Source organism: Styela clava, chromosome 12 (assembly GCF_964204865.1).
Source record: "Styela clava chromosome 12, kaStyClav1.hap1.2, whole genome shotgun sequence".
Classification (NCBI taxonomy): domain Eukaryota; kingdom Metazoa; phylum Chordata; class Ascidiacea; order Stolidobranchia; family Styelidae; genus Styela; species Styela clava.
In genome coordinates, this window is record NC_135261.1 from 7,811,096 (window position 1) to 7,830,588 (window position 19,493).

A 19,493-nucleotide genomic window follows, 5' to 3' on the forward strand; every position below is an offset into this window, starting at 1 on the left:
ATTTGAAGATTGTATTTTTACATTTTCAGAAGAAAAAAAATAAAATGAGCTGTAATTTTAAAATATCTATTATAATATTTTTACTCTTTGCCATTTTTTGGAAACAATCTTTGAGTCAGGAACATGGGTCTTGTCAATCTAAATTGTCCGCCATACAGAACATCCTAAATCGTGATAATGGAAATTCTGACTCGTCGTGTGCTATTGGTACCTGCCAAGGAAAACCCGGAAAGAGAGGGCCTGCAGGACCTCGAGGGCCCTTTGGTTCAAGAGGGCCAAGTGGGCCAAAAGGAACTTGCAAATGTGATCTCAGTGTGGTGGAAGAACTCAAGCAACAGATAAGAGAATTACAGCGTCAGTTCATTATAACGTTTGGGAATAATAGCTGATTTACATAATAAATTGTAATAACAAAGATCCTCTCATTATAGGATAAAAACTTTTTGCGGGGCCACGGTTTTGAGAATAAAATAAACCAATCATGACAGGAATTTTAAAATATCGATGGAATCGAATAAAATTTCTATGTTCTGGTGCAATAGGAACACATTTTTCACAAAACTAACATATTGGTATTTCCCGCAGTTGGTTTGGCACAGTAAAGACATGAAAAATAATTATTATAAAGCTAAGTATGACAGCCAAACTTTTATCCTTCTTTTTCGATTTTTCAGATGCACAGAGAATGGTCAGCAAAAGATCAGGTAACATGTATATCTCACTTATGATATATATAAAACAGAGGTATATTATTTCTGTTCTCGCAGTTAAAATTTTTTTTATGTTAATATGGAATGCATTTAATGATGATAACATAGTAATGCCAGGATTTAGCGTTAAAATGGGACCACAAAAAGGACACAATAAAATAAATTGTTCTGATAACCCCTGACCGAACTCAATAGTTTCTCGCACATACTTCTGGTGAGACGTATCTATATGAAACTATCAAGCTGGATTATTATTTTAACTTCAAATTTTCTTTCAACTCCAAAGCATTATGCTACGCTGGAATTGCTTCTGGAAAAATTACGGCCTCATCAACTCATGGATCCTGCCAGCTGAAAAACGTTCATATCAATTCCGGCGGTGCTTGGTGTGCAGGAACAAGTGAGTGTCATTGTGTTATTCTTCATTTTATTCGTACTCCTTCTTCACCCTTCCTATTGCTTGTTTATACTTGTTTTTTTGCCCCATTTTCTTACTTACACCTCACATATATTCAGCACATTTCCTTTTTTTGCCACTACACAGTTGTCTTCCTTACTCAGTAATATTTGAACTCTGGTGTCTTTCTTATTGTATTGGAATTGTACATATGGATCGTTTTATTATTATGTTGTTGTTGTTCTTGTTGGTATTTTTTTCTTCTTATTGTTATGAGAAAATTGCTTCGAAATATTCAGAGGTCGAAGATTGAATTTTTTGCTAGAAGGCTATTACTTCTGTTTATTTCAAAAAATTTCTGTGAAATTGATGTTATTTGTCTACTGTGATAGATTGCATCGTACTACCTTGTTTTGGTCTTAGTGTCCATATATTTGAGCATCGCACTCATGGTTTTTTTTTTCTACTTCTCTCAGGCTTCAATGTGATTTTTAGTTTGTAACTTAATTAGGTCTCTCTTCTAATTCGTCTTGTTGTATAACTTCTGTACTCACGACTCTTCATAACAAAATATTTGAAATACTATACTTTTATATATTATTCTATATTATATTGCTATTCAGATGACGCAAACCAATGGGTTCAGGTTGATCTGAAAAGTCCAAAGCAAATTACTGGCATAGCAACGCGAGGAAGGTTTGATTGTTGCCCCCAATGGATAAAAACGTACAAAGTTTCATATGGAAATAGCGTGAGCAATCTCACAATATACGAAGAAAATGGATCACCGAAGGTTAAATTTGTCAATGTTTTGCACATGTTTCAATGAACAAAACATAACATCATAAAAGTGCTTTAAATTACAGTAACGCAATCATCAAGGTATCACATGTATTTTTCACACAGTATTTTTTGGAATCAGCAAAATGACATTTTATTTGTCGTTTTATAGTAAAGACATGAATTCCTTCTTTGTGAAGTAAATAAAAAGCTTACACGTTCCTGTATCTGATTAGTATTATAAAATGTCAATGGAGAGGACTTTGAAAATACTATAAAATAAACGGCGCTCCAGAAGTATGTGTACCAATATGGAGGCAACTAATTTTGTTCGCCTACGTTATATCAAGTTGTTTAAAAGAACTGGAACCTATGGGCAGGGGGTATATTCACTTGGCTAACACAGACAGTCCCCGAACTCGTAATAGAACTAAAATACAGAAAATCGAAATAAAATCATAGCCTAACCATAACCTGGTACACATACTACGGGACTACCAAATAAAAAGCTGTAGCAATAAATAAGATGTGGAAAATATTGGTAAGAATTTATTAATAAAATCTGTCCTAAATCAATAATGTTTTCATTTTTGTATCAATTTTCAGATATTCTCCGGAAATTCCGACAAGAACACGATCGTGAAAAGATACTTCCGCGAATCCATCACTGCGCGATACTTTAGAATTCATCCTCTTGCATTCAATGATTGGAGAAGTATGCGCATAGAGTTGTTAGATTGCTGAACAACATCTGAATTACGATCAAATCCAAAAACATTAAAAAGATTGAATGATCACTCTGTAAAATTTAAAACATTCCACAAATATATATAACACGGAAAGCAATAATGTAGAAAACTTATATTAAAATACCTTTTTTAATTGATAGAAGATTGAACCAAATAGAAAGAATCTATTATTAGGTCGATATTTGAAAGAGAATATAGAACTAAGAAATTTCATTTCATCAATTGTGACTAACTGGCCTAATTTATTTTTCCATACAAATTAATTTTGTAAATGTTTAAGCAAATTTTTTATGTTTTTTTTTTTGAATTCTCATAGTCGTGAAACTATTTTGTACTGTAATCCAAATGAGTCGAACGATCAAAATTTAAGAGAATAGCGAGAAAAAGGTATAATTTATCTATCTAAATATTCATCTAAACTTTCACACAGTATGTGGGTTATAGTTGAATTTTATAGTTTATAAATTTGTGTATTTTTCACTTAATACATATTGCGTTGTGAATACATAATAAAAATTTACATTGATCGTGCGCCTTCTTGCAGCTGATTATCCCGCGTTCAGTTCAAGGCCTTTCCATGAAGAAACTTGCGTAGAAAAAGATGTGAAAATCTTACGTAACGGGATATTGCTATATCCTATCAACAGGAGTTGAAGGGTACAAAAATAGTAATCAGCATAAATAAAATAAATATTCGTAATCCTAAATCTAAAATTTGTCTTCAGATTGCTTTGATATGATAGTGTAACAATTATTCTAGTGCCAGCATTTCCTAGCCTGGGGTAAATTTACCCCTGGGGCTAAATTTCTTCATTCCTGGGGGTAAATTTCGTTATTAGGAAAAAATATTTTGAACAAACGCAAAACATATCTATTTGCTTGTTTTGTTACGAGAAATCAGTGTCAGCGTATTATTTATTAATAGTGGTCCTATTTAAAACGAAACTGGAAACCAACACCCATAAATAAGTCGAGTTCTTTTCAATAAATTTTGACCCCCCTCCTTTAAAAGACATGGAGGACTCAAAAAATCGTTAGTAACGTGTGCGATTGCAGTTTACTATAATCGTCGATCTTTTTGTCAGCGTGGCTTGTTATTTTGGTCGTAAACACCTTAACGTCGGTGTTTATTCTCGCTAAATCACATATTTCCTTCAACAAAAGTATGTCTTATGTTCATCGGCGGGGATATGTCAAAACAAAAATAATTTAATTATTTGGCTTTGGATTATTCATTTAGTAACGCTAATTTATTGCTTGAAAATCGGCAATATAAAATACTAAAAATAAAACCCAAAACAATAGAAGTTTTGTCATAGGAGGCATGCGACGATTAAAAACGCCTCTTTATCCATTGTGAATCCCAAAAATTCCTGTGTCTATAGCACACATTATGTTCAGTCGGCGTTGGAATCCATAGCGTCAATGAAATCGAAAAACAGTCAATTGTGCCTGCTGAGAAAGTGGCGTATTCGCGGCGAAGGCACTTCAATAGCCTTTCGGAGGGGATTTCGAGGCGAGCAATATGTATTTTTGATTTACTAATATATTTCATGTGTATTTTTATTGCCCTAAATTAAATTGTAATTTATGTGAATTTATATCAGATCTTTTCTAACGGCGATTACGAATTCGCAAAATCAAAAAAATAGGATCAAAGCTAAATATAATCGGGCAGTTCATCTCATATTTTCATGTTTGCAGATTACCTTGGTAATTTAGACTTTAGAGTAGTAATGTTTTTCCTTTGCCGTAAGAAGAAACAAGCGCAAGTTACGTTGAACACAATTAAATTACTATAGAAAGACATTTTAGATTCTCATAATTGCCAGGGAATTGAGGAAAGTCGGCTGCAAAAGTGGGGTCTTTTAACGAGCGCGTAATCGCGACGACTGTTTCAGAAGGGAATGGATTTTAACCCTGTGTCTAAATCTTAGCTGCGCCCCTGATCAGAGCGATTTTTTATATATTGAGTTGACGTATCTTTTTCACGATGGTCTTTATATTCCCCAGAGTGTTCTGTGCAAAAAGCACATACGATTGGAGAAATCATCCTGAAAGCTTTTTGTGATCGATGATTTCATTTTCCCACTCCGAACTATTTTCTCAACTCTCTATCACTTCAATATCCCACCGCATACATCCCCCCCTCCCCCTGCCACACCACTCTTTTCCCATCGAACCCCACTCTCTTATTTTTCACGCCGAACTGAAGCCCAATACAGAGGCGAAGACGGGGTATAAAAAAGAAAGGGAGAGAGAGAGAGACTTCGCGTCTGAATTTAGAGCTATTTATACTTTACCTGACGAATTTTTAATATCTGATGTATTTCGGGTAAATCTTGTAACCTTGTTTGATAAAGGGGTAAATTATTCAAAAAAGGTTAAGAACCACTGCTCTGGTCAATAAAAATTTACCCATCACAAGAAACAGAAAAGGATAAGTAAGGTAAAACAAAGGTCGAAGGTCAACCTACTTTTCGATAAACCGTATGGAGAAGGAACTACTAATCTATATTTGAGGCATTGTGCAAGTTTATGAATAACTCTCTGATTACGAGGCATTTGGTTTTTGTCCCCGGTTTATTTCTAATTAATTTGTTATAATATGTATTGACATATTATTATTTTTTATTTAGGTATTTTTTTTAGAATATTTGAACATATTTTAATTATGTTTTATGCAATTGCAGTATCAAACCTAACTTATACATAATTGACTTTTTTAAGTAAAATCCGAGCAAGATATTTCTCTCGTTATACCATTACCTGACACTGCAGTAAACATTGCATAATTTTTGAACCAGGAAATAAAAGTTGACACAGTAATTAAACTAAATAATAGCGCTATTGCAACTATACGCACAAAAATTTAATGAGGTAATTAATAATATATTTTTAAACTATAAAACTTTTGCTGATACACGAATTGATTCGATTTAATTGAATTTAAAAAGGCGATTGAGTACACACGGTAACATTCTATATCGTTTTGATTGAGAGCAGTTGGACATTGAGTTAGGTCAGATGTAGGGTAAAGATGTTGATGTAGCATAGTATCAACGTACATGTAGAGACTCCAAAACCAAACTTTTTGCCGTGATCTCAGTGCGCGAAAACCAGATGCGAATTAGTTCAAAAACTAAACTTGCCAGCTGGATTGATCTTTTAATCAACTAGCACAGAGGCGTGCAACCATTATTACAGATACGAGTTTATATATTTTATATCGTAATATTCGATAACATGTTCATTGTTGTCAATTATAAATAAATTTGCTTTTAACTTGGTTGCAATGGAAAAAAAACTACATTTTTTTCCTACAGTAATAACCAGGCGTTTTGTAATATTTTAATCTTCAGTGGATACCGTAATCGATAGTCTCTGTAAAAATATTACTAATCAACCCATTGACAAAAATATTAATTGCTTTTATCGTTCAGCTCAAACTACGGAACAATCTTGTGGATCATGCGGTGGGAAATATTTTGAATTCACTATCGAGGTAAGTAAAACTAAAATAAATAAGCATCCGATGTATGTCAACATGTGTCAAAAATATTTGAATTTTTTACTGTAAAACTGTTTACTCAGCTTGTATGGTAGAGAAATATCTATTTCTTACATTTATTTCTAATAATACGTCACAATACATTTTGTATTGTCGATTTGAGAATCCTGAACAGTCGTCCTATATTTTCAGATAAAAATTTATTACTTCATACGTTTGTTGAAATAATAATTCAATATAATTTATTTATTGTGATATTTTTATTTTTCAGTCTACAAATTTGAAAGGTGGGCAAAGTCTATTTTTTCACATCAATATTGTTAGCTTTTATTTCATCATTTATCGATTTTTATTCAGATAATTTTGCTTTCGTTGTGATTGAATAATTTACAAGATTATGAAAAAAATATAACAGTCCATACATTATTTCATCAACGTTACTCATTAGCGTTCTTCAATCAAATATCACTTCTACTGCATGTTGCGTGTCACCCAGTAATTAATGGAATCACGTCACAAAAAAATTTAATTACTGTATTATGATGATATATATATTTCAGCATATAGTGTATTATTAGGTATGATATAATATATGTGTGCATAGTTCAGATTTTATAGAGTAAAAGTTATGAAATATTGTATTTTCTGTCTAATTTATTCAATGTATGAACTTCACGAATTGATTGATCTAATTTAGAGAGAACATATTTTGAAAAATAAACATATGACAAACTTTTATAAAATATACATATAATAAGATATTGAAATTTGTCGTTTTTCAGCCTAATGTAAATTGCATAACGTGTAATTGTCTTATTCTGAAATGCGGACAGTTTGATTTTCAATTTAATCCACTCTTTATTGTATTTAAAATCTCAACGTTTAATCAAATTATTTTTAGATCTGGAAAAAGAATTAAGAAATAGAATCACCTCTATCTTGAATGAAGATTTTGACACTGAAAACGTGGAAATAAAGGCAGAGCTTATTCGTAATGATCACAATAGAGTTAAGTTACCCCCACTGACCACTCCCACAATCAAAGGAAGCGCTAATAATGCTGCTACCAGCAAAGCTAAGGCTATTTCCACGGCTGTTGCTCTGACTTCGTCAACCACAAATTTGGCGACGACTGGAAGACCGAGTAAGTCTTAATTTTTGGTATGAAACAAAATTTTTTTCAAGACTTATTAGGATGAGTTCGGAAACTATTACTTTTATTTATTCCAATTCTTTGGCCTCCCTGTTCTCATTTTATTTGGTTTTCGTGTTCGTATATTTAAGCATCGTCTTTGTATTTTCTTTTATATTCAGCTTGCTACGCTGGAATTGCATCTGGAGAAATTCCCATATCAAGCATTACGGCATCATCTTTTCATCAAGACTGCTGGGTAACAAACGCTCCTCTCAACTCATCGGTAGCTTGGTGCGCAGGACACAGTGAGTGCTCTATTTTTTATATTTAACACCTCAATTGATTTTTTTACATTTGTCCATATTTATTTATAGAAATATTTTGAATCTCTATAATATTTTTTTAGGCACGCCGAACAACCCAACTGACTGGCTGCAGGTTGATTTGGAAACTCCAACGAAAATTACGGGCATAGCAACGCAAGGAAGATTCAATTGTTGCCACCAATTTGTAAGAACTTACAAAATTTCGTATGGAAATGATGCCACGGAACTTCGTATGTATGAAGAGAATGGGACTGTCAAGGTACATAATTATATTACATTATTTGATTTTTGGAAATACATCAACGCTTGTTTCATACAGACTTGTGTGGAACAAATAATAGATAGTAAGGCGTAGATTGTAGTAGGCAATGAAGGCATGTTTCATGCAAAAATACGTGGATGGAAAGAGAATAATAAAAAAATTTCGAAAGTTTACAAATGCAGATAACCAAAATAAAACGGGCAAGATCTAATTTAACGAATATTTCTATTTTTGATTATTTTCACGCCACCCTTTGTGGGGAGCGCCACCTTTTGTGAACCACTGTATGTATTGGTTTAAAAACTTGAAAACTTCTTATAAAGAGCTCTCATTATTATCAGCATTGAAATAACATTTTATGATAATAAATTTAATAAATTCCTTATTTTAGATTTTCCCGGGGAATTCGGACAAAAACACAATCGTAAAAAACTACTTCCTGAAACCTATCATTGCAATATATTTCAGAATTTACCCAGTTACTTACAATGAATGGATGAGCATGCGAATTGAACTTTTGAAATGCTAAAGTAGGAGACTGGGAATTTTGGAATATAAATATGGAATTTGGAGCACGCCACATACACTTCATATTCGGAATTTACTATTTACAATTTGAGTTGGGACATTTATAATTATGTAATATTTATAGATATATATACGTATAAGTATATAGAGGAGCGCAATGGCCTAGCCCTGACATGGGAAAACTATGGCCCGTAGGTCAAATCCGGCCCGTTGGGTGATTCATGCTGACGCGTCGGATGCTGCCACCATCAAACTAGAGCCAAAACTAAAAAATCTGTTGAGATTGCGGTTAAATTTAGTTTTGGCACGAGGTTTATTGTTTCTCCTTTTTTCTTTTGTAACACTGAAAATATTGTTCATAAAATGTAACTTTTTACGTCACTCTTACATGGCTGGCCACACTAGGGGGACAAAACTTTTGGCCTCTTGTCGCATCGTGAAAGCTTGTACAACGACTTGTACGGAGCGAAAGTTGCGATTAAGGGCCTTTTTAAAAAAATAATTGATCGAAATTCTTCCAATTATTTGCATTGGAAGTTTCGAACATACATCGACAATATGTACTGTACGTTATATAACTGACTTCCCATCTGGATTTTGAATATTTGGACATAAGTCTGACGTATTCGTGTATGCTAAGGACATTATACCAATCGAATACAGTAATAACGATTAAATAATCTTCTATCTACACTTCATTTTTATTTTAGCTTTTTGTTTCATAGCCGTCATATTTTTTTTCTGTATGGGCTATTCCAACTCGGCTGAGGCATTCTTATCGACGATTTTTTTTCTTTTGGGAGGGGGGGACTGATGTCTTGGAATTTTCCTTCAGCAACTGTTTTATGGTATATAACTACTTCTGATTTTTTTTACGACTGCAAATTTAGCGTTCAAGTAATCTTTTCATACTCACCATATGTATGTTTCTTTGAGACTGAAGATCTATATCCTAAGTACAGAGCGATTACGAATTTTTTTTTTTTACCCTTTTCTAGCTTCCAACAATTTGTTTTCATGTTTGTTCACTTTGTTCACATTCACATTCAATGATTTCTGCTTCTTCAACGTGGTTTTTATTTAGTGCCTTTTTTCTGTATTTTTCCTGCTATTTTGCGTATATGCAATATGCATGTATTGTTCCTAAATACACTGTCCAAAAACATATTGCTGCAACAAAACAAAATCAGTTTTACATAGCCCTCATACTTTTTTCAAATAAAGATGCAATGGGTGGAGGTCACATGAGTCCATTTATGATGGGAATGAAGCTTACATAGACACAAAAGCTATTATCTCTGTGCAGTATACATGAAGTTGGTTTTTCCCACACATTGATAAGAAAGTTTCTGGTAAACATGAATAGCTTACATAGACACAAAAGCTATTATCAATGGAAAAGATTTCCCCTAAGTTACACTACGTTACGAATTTTGTTTAAAATATTCATGAGATCAATAAAATTGTACAGTTTCGGAAATTTGCAGACGAATTTTGCACACGTCTTGAAAAAAATTGCATTGCAAAAAAAGAGTACTCAGGTCTAAATGCAGGTCAAAAGTTACTTTACCAAAATCACAGATTTTTATACAGTTGACTATGTGGAATGTGTAGAACAACACCATATGCTTTATTGCCATTGTCTTATTTTTAACTCCTTGTAATTTAAGCCTACGAAAAGCAAGGACATGGACAGATATTAGTTTGATATATACTTTAAAAATAACTTTAAAAGTGCAATTAAAAGTTTTATGACAGTATTATACATTCTGCCAGTTCTCTCTTATTCTAACACGTTATTAAAGTTTCGCTGGAATACTTTGTTTCGTGAATCCACGTTGACGTATATATTTCTCCAGCTATGGTTACAAAACATATCATCTTTATTGGACATGAATTGCCATTGGACTTATAAAGTTGTTAATAATTGTTCTTGTCGCTGAAGGGGTATTACTTTTATTTATTCCCGAAATTCCTGCGTACCTTGTGGCAGTTCCACGTTTGCGTTCGTTACAATATCAGGGTCAGGCAAAGTCGTGAAACTGCGGTACCAGTAGTAGTATACTGTTAAAGATTGCATATCCCTACTACTTCGTTTTGGTCATCGTGTCCATACCTTTGAGCATTGCTGCCTTGCTTCATTCGAATAACGCCTGCTCAGAGTGGAGTGTATAAATATTTCATTTTAATTGGTTCGCCTGTATTTTAATGGTAGCCTGATAACTGGTAGTATACAAGCAAAAACAATATCATATCAACGGATATTATTGTATGAGTCAAGTGTATGACTGCGCATTTGTCTTGTTGCGGTATAAAATGACTCACGAGTAATGCAACTACGGAGTATTTACAGGATATAGCAACATGTTTTTTTCTGGTTTGAAAATTTATTAAAATTTGGAACAATGAGTTAACTACAACGAATCGAGTAAGTCTTTCATATAGTTCATATAAGACGGCTGAAGTTTAATTAACCAGCTTTCACCATGACAACAAGAGGACAAATTGACGACAGGATTTTATGATAATGAATTCTGTAATAAATCTGATGCAATTTCCATCCACATATTGTCGTATATTTTCCATTTATAAAACATGATTATATTTCTGCACGCAATAAAAATACCAGCGTGATGTACCGGTAAGTGTAATAAATAGACTGCGAAACTGAATGGAATTCTCGATCAATATGCTATACCTTTGTTCTCAACGCAGTAGATTAACATTACAATCGCAAGTTTGGAATCTGATATAATTCAAATCCTGGATTCGATACTTCAATCAGAAAAGAATTCTGAATTGATTGACTTTCTTTTATCGTCGACATACTAATAGCTTTGCTCGTAGCGAAATTTTTAAGAGCTTCACAAAATATTAATGTATTACAAGTTTTATCGCAAGTCATATTGTGTCTGAAGGTTAGTAATCATAACAGTGATGAGGTGTTCCATCAGGACTAGGACGAAAGAAGTATAGATATATAGTATAAGTATAGGCACAGCTTCGGATAATTCATCACTCGGCCAATTTGTAAACTATTGTTTGCCCATAAATCACGTATTCAGCGATATATAGTCAAAAAAACCTTAGGTCTATTGAGTGAGTCAGTTTGTCGGTTATTATTCTCATATTTTCAAGCGAAGCAAAAATGTTCTTAAAATGACGTATTTTTTAACAAAATCAAGCATGTTTTTTCAAAGAAAAGATTATCAATGAGGTTCAATTACGTCTGACGAAAAATATTTCAAGACGTCACCGTATTATTAATTGCCTGTGTGAATACGCAAAATACAGTTCAACTACTATAGGCCAAAATAGGAAACGAAATCAGTTTCCGGATATGTGCAGTTTCCTATGTAGTATTTTTGGTAGGAAAATATATGGCGAGACCGTGCGCTCATTTTTTACCCACCAAATAATTAACAAAATTATCACAAGGTTTCATTTTTGTATTCTAAAGTCATGGTTGGCATACGCAGGTAAGACTAAATTTTTCGTATTGCGTTAAATTTGGCCTCATTGGACATGAAGTGTATTTGTGGATTATTTAGAATTTAATATGAATTATTCCGCTTAAATTTTTGTTGCGGTTGTTGCTGTTGAATTTGTGATTGTTGTTTTTGTGAAAAATCGCTCTTCTCGCAACTAATGGCCCGATAAATTTCGAATTTTCAGGATATAAAGAAGCTAGGAGGCCACTTACTTATATTATTTATATTATTAATTTATTCTTTGAAAATCAATGTAATTTTACTGTTTATGTTAGTTCCTGGGAATAATTTTAAATGACCTTTGACCTTTCGCATCTTGCCTCAGTGTAGATCTGCTTAATTTCACCAGTCTGTTGTTGTTCATTTCAATTTCGAATCCATTTTTTTAGCCGTTGTTGTGTTCTGACTTCACAAACCTACCGAGGTATGTATTGTATTAATATTTACAGCAAATGGCTGACTCGACTAATACATCTTACGCTTAGTACATTATAATGCCGGTAGAAGGGCTGTTTTCGTGATCAATGGCAATGAAAGGTGACGAAGATTTTACAAACCTCTATCAGTTTAAGACCAGAATCACAATGGATGTCGCATTGAATTAAACATGTATAGCAGGGGTGGCCAACCTGCTTTCGATCATCTATTTAAGATGTATTCAAATAGTACAATTCGGATCTACAGTCTGTCTAATTTTTAGTCGTAAATCGTAAAAACTTGTATTAGTATTTATGCCTTATTTAAACAGCAAAAAATATATATTTTCAAACTATAAATGTTACATGACTGATCAAACTTCAGTGTCTAATTTACAATTTCCTCCGAGTCCAATTCTTCGCTCGCTCGGAATTAGAAAAAATTTTGCATTCTGATGTCACTGCTGCCGTTGCGAGTAGAAATTAATTTTAAAATTAAACAAACTACTCTTGGAGTAAGACAATAACTTTCACATACTGCAAAAGTTATTGTAGGATTGTTTGTCAGTCAAGACACACAATATTCGGCACGTTCATTCCTGCCAGAACCTTGGCATCAGCGAAGTTTGTATTTGTTACGCACAATAATATGCTCTATCTCGGACTTTCCCAGACTCAAATAGTGTATGTGTATATCGTATTTTGCGCATGTACAGTACTGTATTCTTCCTGTTTAAAAACACACAACAGGCGCTGCATGAAACTGGTTCAAGGCAACTTTTTGGGGAATAATATTAAATTCAAATTAACCCAACCCAACATTAGACGCGATCGACTACTCGAGATCAAGACGTGACGACCACCCCTGTATACATGTATTGCATAGCATGTAATTCCATTGCAGTTTGATGCAATCAAGTACAACAATATACGAAATCAGAATACACATTTGTCATAAAAATATTTTTACGTTTTCCTTGGGATGATCTTTTCGAAGTTGAAGGCTAAATTGGTCTCAATTCAAAGTGGGATATTATTTTTAGGCTATGATAGTCGATAAGACGTTTTGAACAAATGACCCCCAATTTTGGATCTTACGTAACTTTCAAAAACATATATTTAAGCGTCTTATTATTATTTTATTACAATAAAATATGGTATAATAGTATTTACATCATTTTAATTTTTCAACTTTGATTTTTATTATTTTTTAACTCGTTTTTTTTATGAAAAAAATGGTAGAAGTGGAGAAACATGTTACCGAGACTTAATCATCTAAACTTTTCGATGGGAAAGGTGACATCTAGAGCAGAAGCACTAGACTATGCGTGCTGCAAGTTAATATTACAAATCTATATTATGCAAAAATGTATTTATTATATATTATATCCTGAACGATATTAAGTCTGAATGGATATAAATATTTTTGTGATTACGTCTGATAAATGATATATATAAAATTAAAATGAGGAATTAAAATCATATTTGACTCACAATAATCAATTACAAAGAAAAGGGTATCAAGCATATTTTATTCTTTATTCTGTTGCAAACACTCTGCTTAGAAATTGAAAATTTTGACTATAAACAGATTCGTACAAATCTTTTTAACGATAAATTTTTAATTTTTCTTTTTGTCAACCACAGAGTAAACATCGCCTCCTGTTACCGCACTGGTGGTTTTATCGGAGTTGTTCTTCTTGTTTTTCTTATCGACAACTGTGTATAAATCCCCCTCGCCAGGTTGTGCGTCTGTATTTCCATCGTACAATATATTTTCTGTTATATTCGTTTCACTTACATCTTTTTTTGGTCCTTTCTTGTCTACAATGGTATAAAGTTCAATGTCGCCGACTCTTTCGGGTTCAGAATTTGCTTCGTATAAAACATTTTCCTTGATTTGACTTTTTGTTTTTGTTTTCTTGACAACAGTGTACAGCTCGCCGGTTTCTTCTGCTTCTACGTGCATCACAGATTCTTTGCTATCCTTGTCAATATCTGCACGCCTTCTAGAACGTTTAGTGATATAAATGAACTTAAAACACAAGTTTTACTATTCACGTACCATTACCAACACTCGAAAAGCAAAATAAAAAATAATGTTACTCGTAATATATGACGGGGATTATTAAAATTAATTAGAAGTAGGAATTATGAGCAAAAATTCAATTTAACCCAAAATCAGGAGCACAATTAACACTAATTTTATTTCATAAACGGTAAAGATTTATATTAGATCTGGAACAATAACTATAGTTAAATTTAACTGGTTTAACTATCATGCATTATAAAAACACAAATTGAATTATTAAAGTTTATATTTCCTACCTCTTCTGACATAAAATTTTGAAGTACTTTTATCAATCTTCAAAAGCACAAAAGTTAAGATATTTTCGCAATATTACTCCAATCAATTGTATTCACTTATTATAATTTTACGTCGTTTACAAACATTCCGCCCTTCTTGTAGATAGGTAAAGCCAAATATTTTCATGTTTCACCCGCATGTAATGATTGGAATATTATAATACTAATAAATACTTACTTCCTGCATAATAAAACAACAAGCAAGATGATCAACAGAAGGCAAACAAGACCGGTTATTCCTCCAATTATTGCTATTTCCTTTGTTCCTAACACTTTTCTGTCGTTGATGGTCGTTGTATCTAACATAAAATTTGTCTCAGTTGCCATTTGTGTAGTAGATTTTGAGGTTGTTTCTAATAAGCACAAAAAATAGTGCTGAAAACCAGAAAACTCGCGGTTCCAGGTTCCAAACCTAGCCCAGCTTTTACCGAAGGCACAATCGCTCAAAAACAACGTGGACGTAAATTGAATCATTAAAAGCAATCGAATTATTCTCAAGGGTGACCGTACATTTGAACCCATGTACATTTGAACCCATGCGTATATCCACGGGTTCAATCTATATGCGGGTGCTAAAACCCATGGGTTAGGGTTAGTATGGGTTTAACTATCCGTGAAACAAAAAACATTCCATAGGTGCAATAGCATACAGGTGCAATTGTCATGGGTTCAAATGTACGTGGGTTCAAATGTAATGGAACCATCCTTAAGTTGTGGTAATATATTAGACTGGTATAGTTATTCTTATTTAAGGCGGGAGTGACCATCGTTGAAATAATGTTGGATGTTGTTAATGAATTTTTCTCCTACGACACCATATAAAAACATAAAGAAATATGCATATACAACAATTTTTACGCTTTTACTCTTTTCTTATTTGTATTTCTATTACTAACCTTTATTAGTAGTGATGATTGTTGTAGTTGGAAGGGATGTTGTTTGAGCATCTAAAAGGTTTGAATAGTACTGTATACTTCGGAATTTTTTTATGGTGAGTCTTCATATTTGAATCGAAGCACCAGCATAACAAATAATTCTAATATTACCCATATATTGAAAACGCACTAAGAAGACTGAGCCATGCAGTATTATTTCCAGGTTTATTAATCTGAGTTTAGATAACCAGTCAAATGACCAAATGGACATGGATAGTGAAGGGAGTAATATTGGTAATGTGGAAAGCACGATTACGTCCATAAAATTTATACTTTAGACGCACTTGTAAATCAATGGCACCATGAAGGTCGATTTACTTTGATTTAATTCAAGCATACAATAATATTGGGTCCATTGTAAATTAACTCACCGGTAATGCAAGATATTGAAACGTTGGCAACGTTGACATGATGGGACGAATCAATGGAGCAGTTTGGACAAAATCTGCCGCCAAGATAATTACACATCCGAGTTTGATTTTCTCGTGATACAGTAGCGTTTAGCAAATCTGAAACACAGCAATGGGAATTTGAATTCAAGGTTATCCAATAAATTGACTTCAGACAGAAAACGTTATGTCACATTCTATTCGTTGTATTGTAGAATATTATACTTCATAGTCCACGTAACTCACACAGCACACAATGCCCAAACTAGATGCAAAAATGAAAACTATCAAAATAGTATCAAATTTAAACGGCCTGATATCTTATAAAAACATGCAATCCTTGAAAATTTTCGAAAAACACAGAGACAAAACATTATATTGTATAAAGTCAATTTCAAATTAAGTTCAAAATTCCGGCCAAATCTACTACAAATCCCAACTACCATGAACACGCAATATTACGCCACGGTATAACAACTAATGAATTAACTACTTCCCAGCAAAATCCTAACTTAATATTAAGTGAATTTACGAGTTCCGATTCAAATCACCTGTCATATCAATGTTCGCTTTGCACAAAAGATCAGTTGCATTAGTTAGATTGTAAACAGCGGCTTGCAATTTCATGTTCTCGACAACCGAAAAACTGCAGTTGAAAAGAACTTCTAAAGGAGGCGACATTGTAGCTACATTACTGTCTGAGTCATCCTTTACATCAGGTTCTTTAGGCTGTTTTTTACTCCCACATGCAGTTGAATCTTAATAACAAGTCGGAATAACAGACATTTCAGAAAAATTGTACAACTGTTCAAAACTTTAAATAGTGTCAATCGATAAATAAAAAAATCTTACTTTGAATAAGAACTTGAAAGAAGATCAGCATCAAAAATATTCGGGAATTCATCATTATGCTTAAAATGGCACTTATAAGTGCAACTAAAACATAAATTAAAAAGTTGATCAACATTGAAAAGCTGAATACACACATTCAAATACTATTTTAGCTAGCTTTTCGTGTAACGATGTGCAATTTCAATTTTTGTTTTCTCTTCACCTCTATTAGATTTCACAAATAAATAAGGATGAACTTTTAATAAAGATTCTAAATTAGTCATTTTATCTGACTTTCCTTGTAAAGATGTGCAATCTGAAGTGAATTTTAGTTCCGGTTAGTTCTTTATAAGATTTTAAAATGGATAACGATACACATCTATTTATAAAGAATTCTAATGATTCGCCGCCACTCCAAGACTCAAATTTGGGTGCTCCCGAAGTATGCGAACCAAGATGGCGGACATCGGAACGTAACATTGGTAACAGGTTAGGGTAAGGCGATAATTTTTTTCCAATTTTTCTTATTTCAGCGCTATTAGCAGTTCGAACACTAGCCAAGAGCCTCCCGTAGTATTTATACCTAAAATTATGGCCTAACCCTAACCTAGTACACATATTACATTCCGATGTCCGCCATCTTGGTTCGCATACTTCGGGAGCCCCCAAATTTGAGCAAACCGATTTTTACACGCTTGTTTATTTTTATGTATAGTTCTATAACTTATACCACAACAAACAAAGCTTGAGCAAGGATTGGACCAGAAGCATAGAACAATGACAGGTATAGCAAGTTCGCTCAAATTAAAACTAAATCCAAACCATTATGTTCTCAAGTTTTTCTTTGTCAAATAAGTCAAAGTTGTTTATTTAAAACTATTTTAATGTCTTTATCAAAACTCTATTATCAAATTATCAAATGTTGTATTCCCTATTTACAAATACTGTCAAATGTAATGTCGACCAGGCGCATGCATGTTTAGAATTTTTGACCATCTGTGTGAATATCGATAAAACTAAAATATAGATAAACTTTGTGATAATACAAATAGCGGCAACATTTTCATAAGTGGGCTTGTCATGTGTTTAATCCAATATCTTCCCTCCAATATAACTAACTATTTTTGTTTTGCATAGTACGCACTATGTTGTGCTAGCATAAAATCCCATTAATTCTCTTTGTAGTGTTATGATAATAGTATCAAATTCATGTTTCGATCACGGAATAAACTTATCTGACACTTCACAGACTGTGTTATGGCTTGGGTTGACAATGGCAAAATGGGAGAATCGAAATTAAACAAACTAACAAGATTTTCTAACTCGCAACCTTTCCTTGCTAAATTTTCACTTTGGCGGTTGTTAGCTTATTACAGCGAGTTTACTTGATTGAAATTGTATTGAAAGTAAATCTGAGACACTTTGCTGCTGTAGTCAGTTCACTAATATTCGTTTGCCAACAACATATTCTTCAGAATAAGCACGCTGTTTATTGTAACATTAGATAGTATAATTTCCGTCGAGATCCTAATTTGCACTGGCCTTCCGCAATGCTTTATACTGAACTGCTCTATTTTCGCAAGCATTTCTCAATTTATTGAAGACGTTTAATGAGTCAGTTGCTTCGACCTGCAGGTACACCGAATGCGTATGTTCATACGTGGTGAGTGATACTGCCTGTGATACACTACAATGAGTAATTGAAATACAGTCAATTTTAGGTCATATCGGTTATTTTTCCAAGAAGCACAGGGACTCAATTTCCCCATAAATGTGTGTAGGAGACGCCGAAATAATCAAAAACCTTTCTAGTGCCTGGATAAATATTTTCTTTAAAAACTAAGTAGCAGTACAGTTACCAACGTTTTTCAAAGTGTTTGTCAAAATAACATAATCAAGTAAGATATTATATATTCTAATAATGTCTTACATTCTGCCTGTATATTGTCCTGTTCAGAGCGATACAATTAAGCGTTAATTAAAGTTTCAACTTTTTCGTGAATTATTGTGAAAAAACGAATATTAACATTATGCTATTTTATATCGATGTTCTTCTAATATAGTCTATAGTCTATAGTTAATAATAAAATCTCTATATTAAACCGCCAATCATCGCAGAGAATAATAATCGGAAGTTTACACTGCACGTAAACCGCAAATGCCATACCGTCCCTGGCATGATCAAGTCTGCACGCAATATTTATATCTTTTGAGTTATTGTAAACAAAAATTGGTATTAAAACTGTTTGATGAAAATTTTTTTTAAAACAGCCTTGTTTTTTTAATAAATTGATTTACTGCTCTATTATTTTTGAAAATTTTGTGTAAATTAAATCCAGTGCACGTTGATCATTATACTGATGACGATTATGATTAATGCTCTCATAATATTATCTTCTTCAGCAGTGTTTCATTTTTGTGCTCGCGTAATTTTTTTAAACGTTCAGTAAACAATGGTTACCTTTATTCACTCGAAATCAATTTGTTAACCTAACGTTGCCATCATTCAAGTAATATAAGCTACATGAATTTGAATCAGAACTATATTGACTAAGACAATACGACACGCTATTATCTGCAGGTATATAACTAGCTGATACCGAGAATTCTGCCTTGGACAACAGTGAAACATCTACCAAACTGCGATTATACAGTAACTGTAAACG

The 19,493-nt window shown here is 33.0% G+C and overlaps 3 protein-coding genes across 4 annotated transcripts; 2 read left to right on the forward strand and 1 right to left on the reverse strand.

The window, feature by feature from the left end:
• The first annotated feature begins 10 nt into the window (after window positions 1-10).
• Window positions 11-3,156, forward strand: LOC144430583 (lactadherin-like). Its single transcript, XM_078118600.1, has 5 exons — window positions 11-354; window positions 675-704; window positions 997-1,110; window positions 1,731-1,900; window positions 2,494-3,156. Exons 1-5 carry the CDS (start codon window positions 45-47, stop codon window positions 2,629-2,631), a joined length of 762 nt encoding a protein of 253 aa, XP_077974726.1. The 5' UTR covers window positions 11-44; the 3' UTR covers window positions 2,632-3,156.
• A 494-nt stretch (window positions 3,157-3,650) lies between these two features.
• Window positions 3,651-10,086, forward strand: LOC120329878 (lactadherin-like). The gene is made up of 7 exons (XM_078118383.1): window positions 3,651-3,669; window positions 6,080-6,141; window positions 6,419-6,434; window positions 7,049-7,291; window positions 7,462-7,587; window positions 7,689-7,867; window positions 8,262-10,086. The coding sequence occupies exons 1-7, from the start codon at window positions 3,651-3,653 to the stop codon at window positions 8,397-8,399; spliced, it is 783 nt and encodes a 260-aa protein (XP_077974509.1). The 3' UTR covers window positions 8,400-10,086.
• A 3,820-nt stretch (window positions 10,087-13,906) lies between these two features.
• On the reverse strand, window positions 13,907-17,204 carry LOC144411658 (uncharacterized). Of its 2 annotated transcripts, none has more exons than XM_078118571.1 (6): window positions 16,849-17,204; window positions 16,548-16,754; window positions 15,979-16,116; window positions 15,569-15,619; window positions 14,851-14,971; window positions 13,907-14,314 (listed from the first exon to the last, which is right to left on the reverse strand). In XM_078118571.1, the coding sequence occupies exons 1-6, from the start codon at window positions 16,982-16,984 to the stop codon at window positions 13,927-13,929; spliced, it is 1,041 nt and encodes a 346-aa protein (XP_077974697.1). In that variant the 5' UTR covers window positions 16,985-17,204; the 3' UTR covers window positions 13,907-13,926. The 2 variants fall into 2 exon arrangements, with proteins under 2 accessions (XP_077974697.1, XP_077974696.1); XM_078118570.1 differs by having other exon boundaries at window positions 14,851-15,025; window positions 16,849-17,203.
• Between the last annotated feature and the right edge of the window lie 2,289 nt (window positions 17,205-19,493).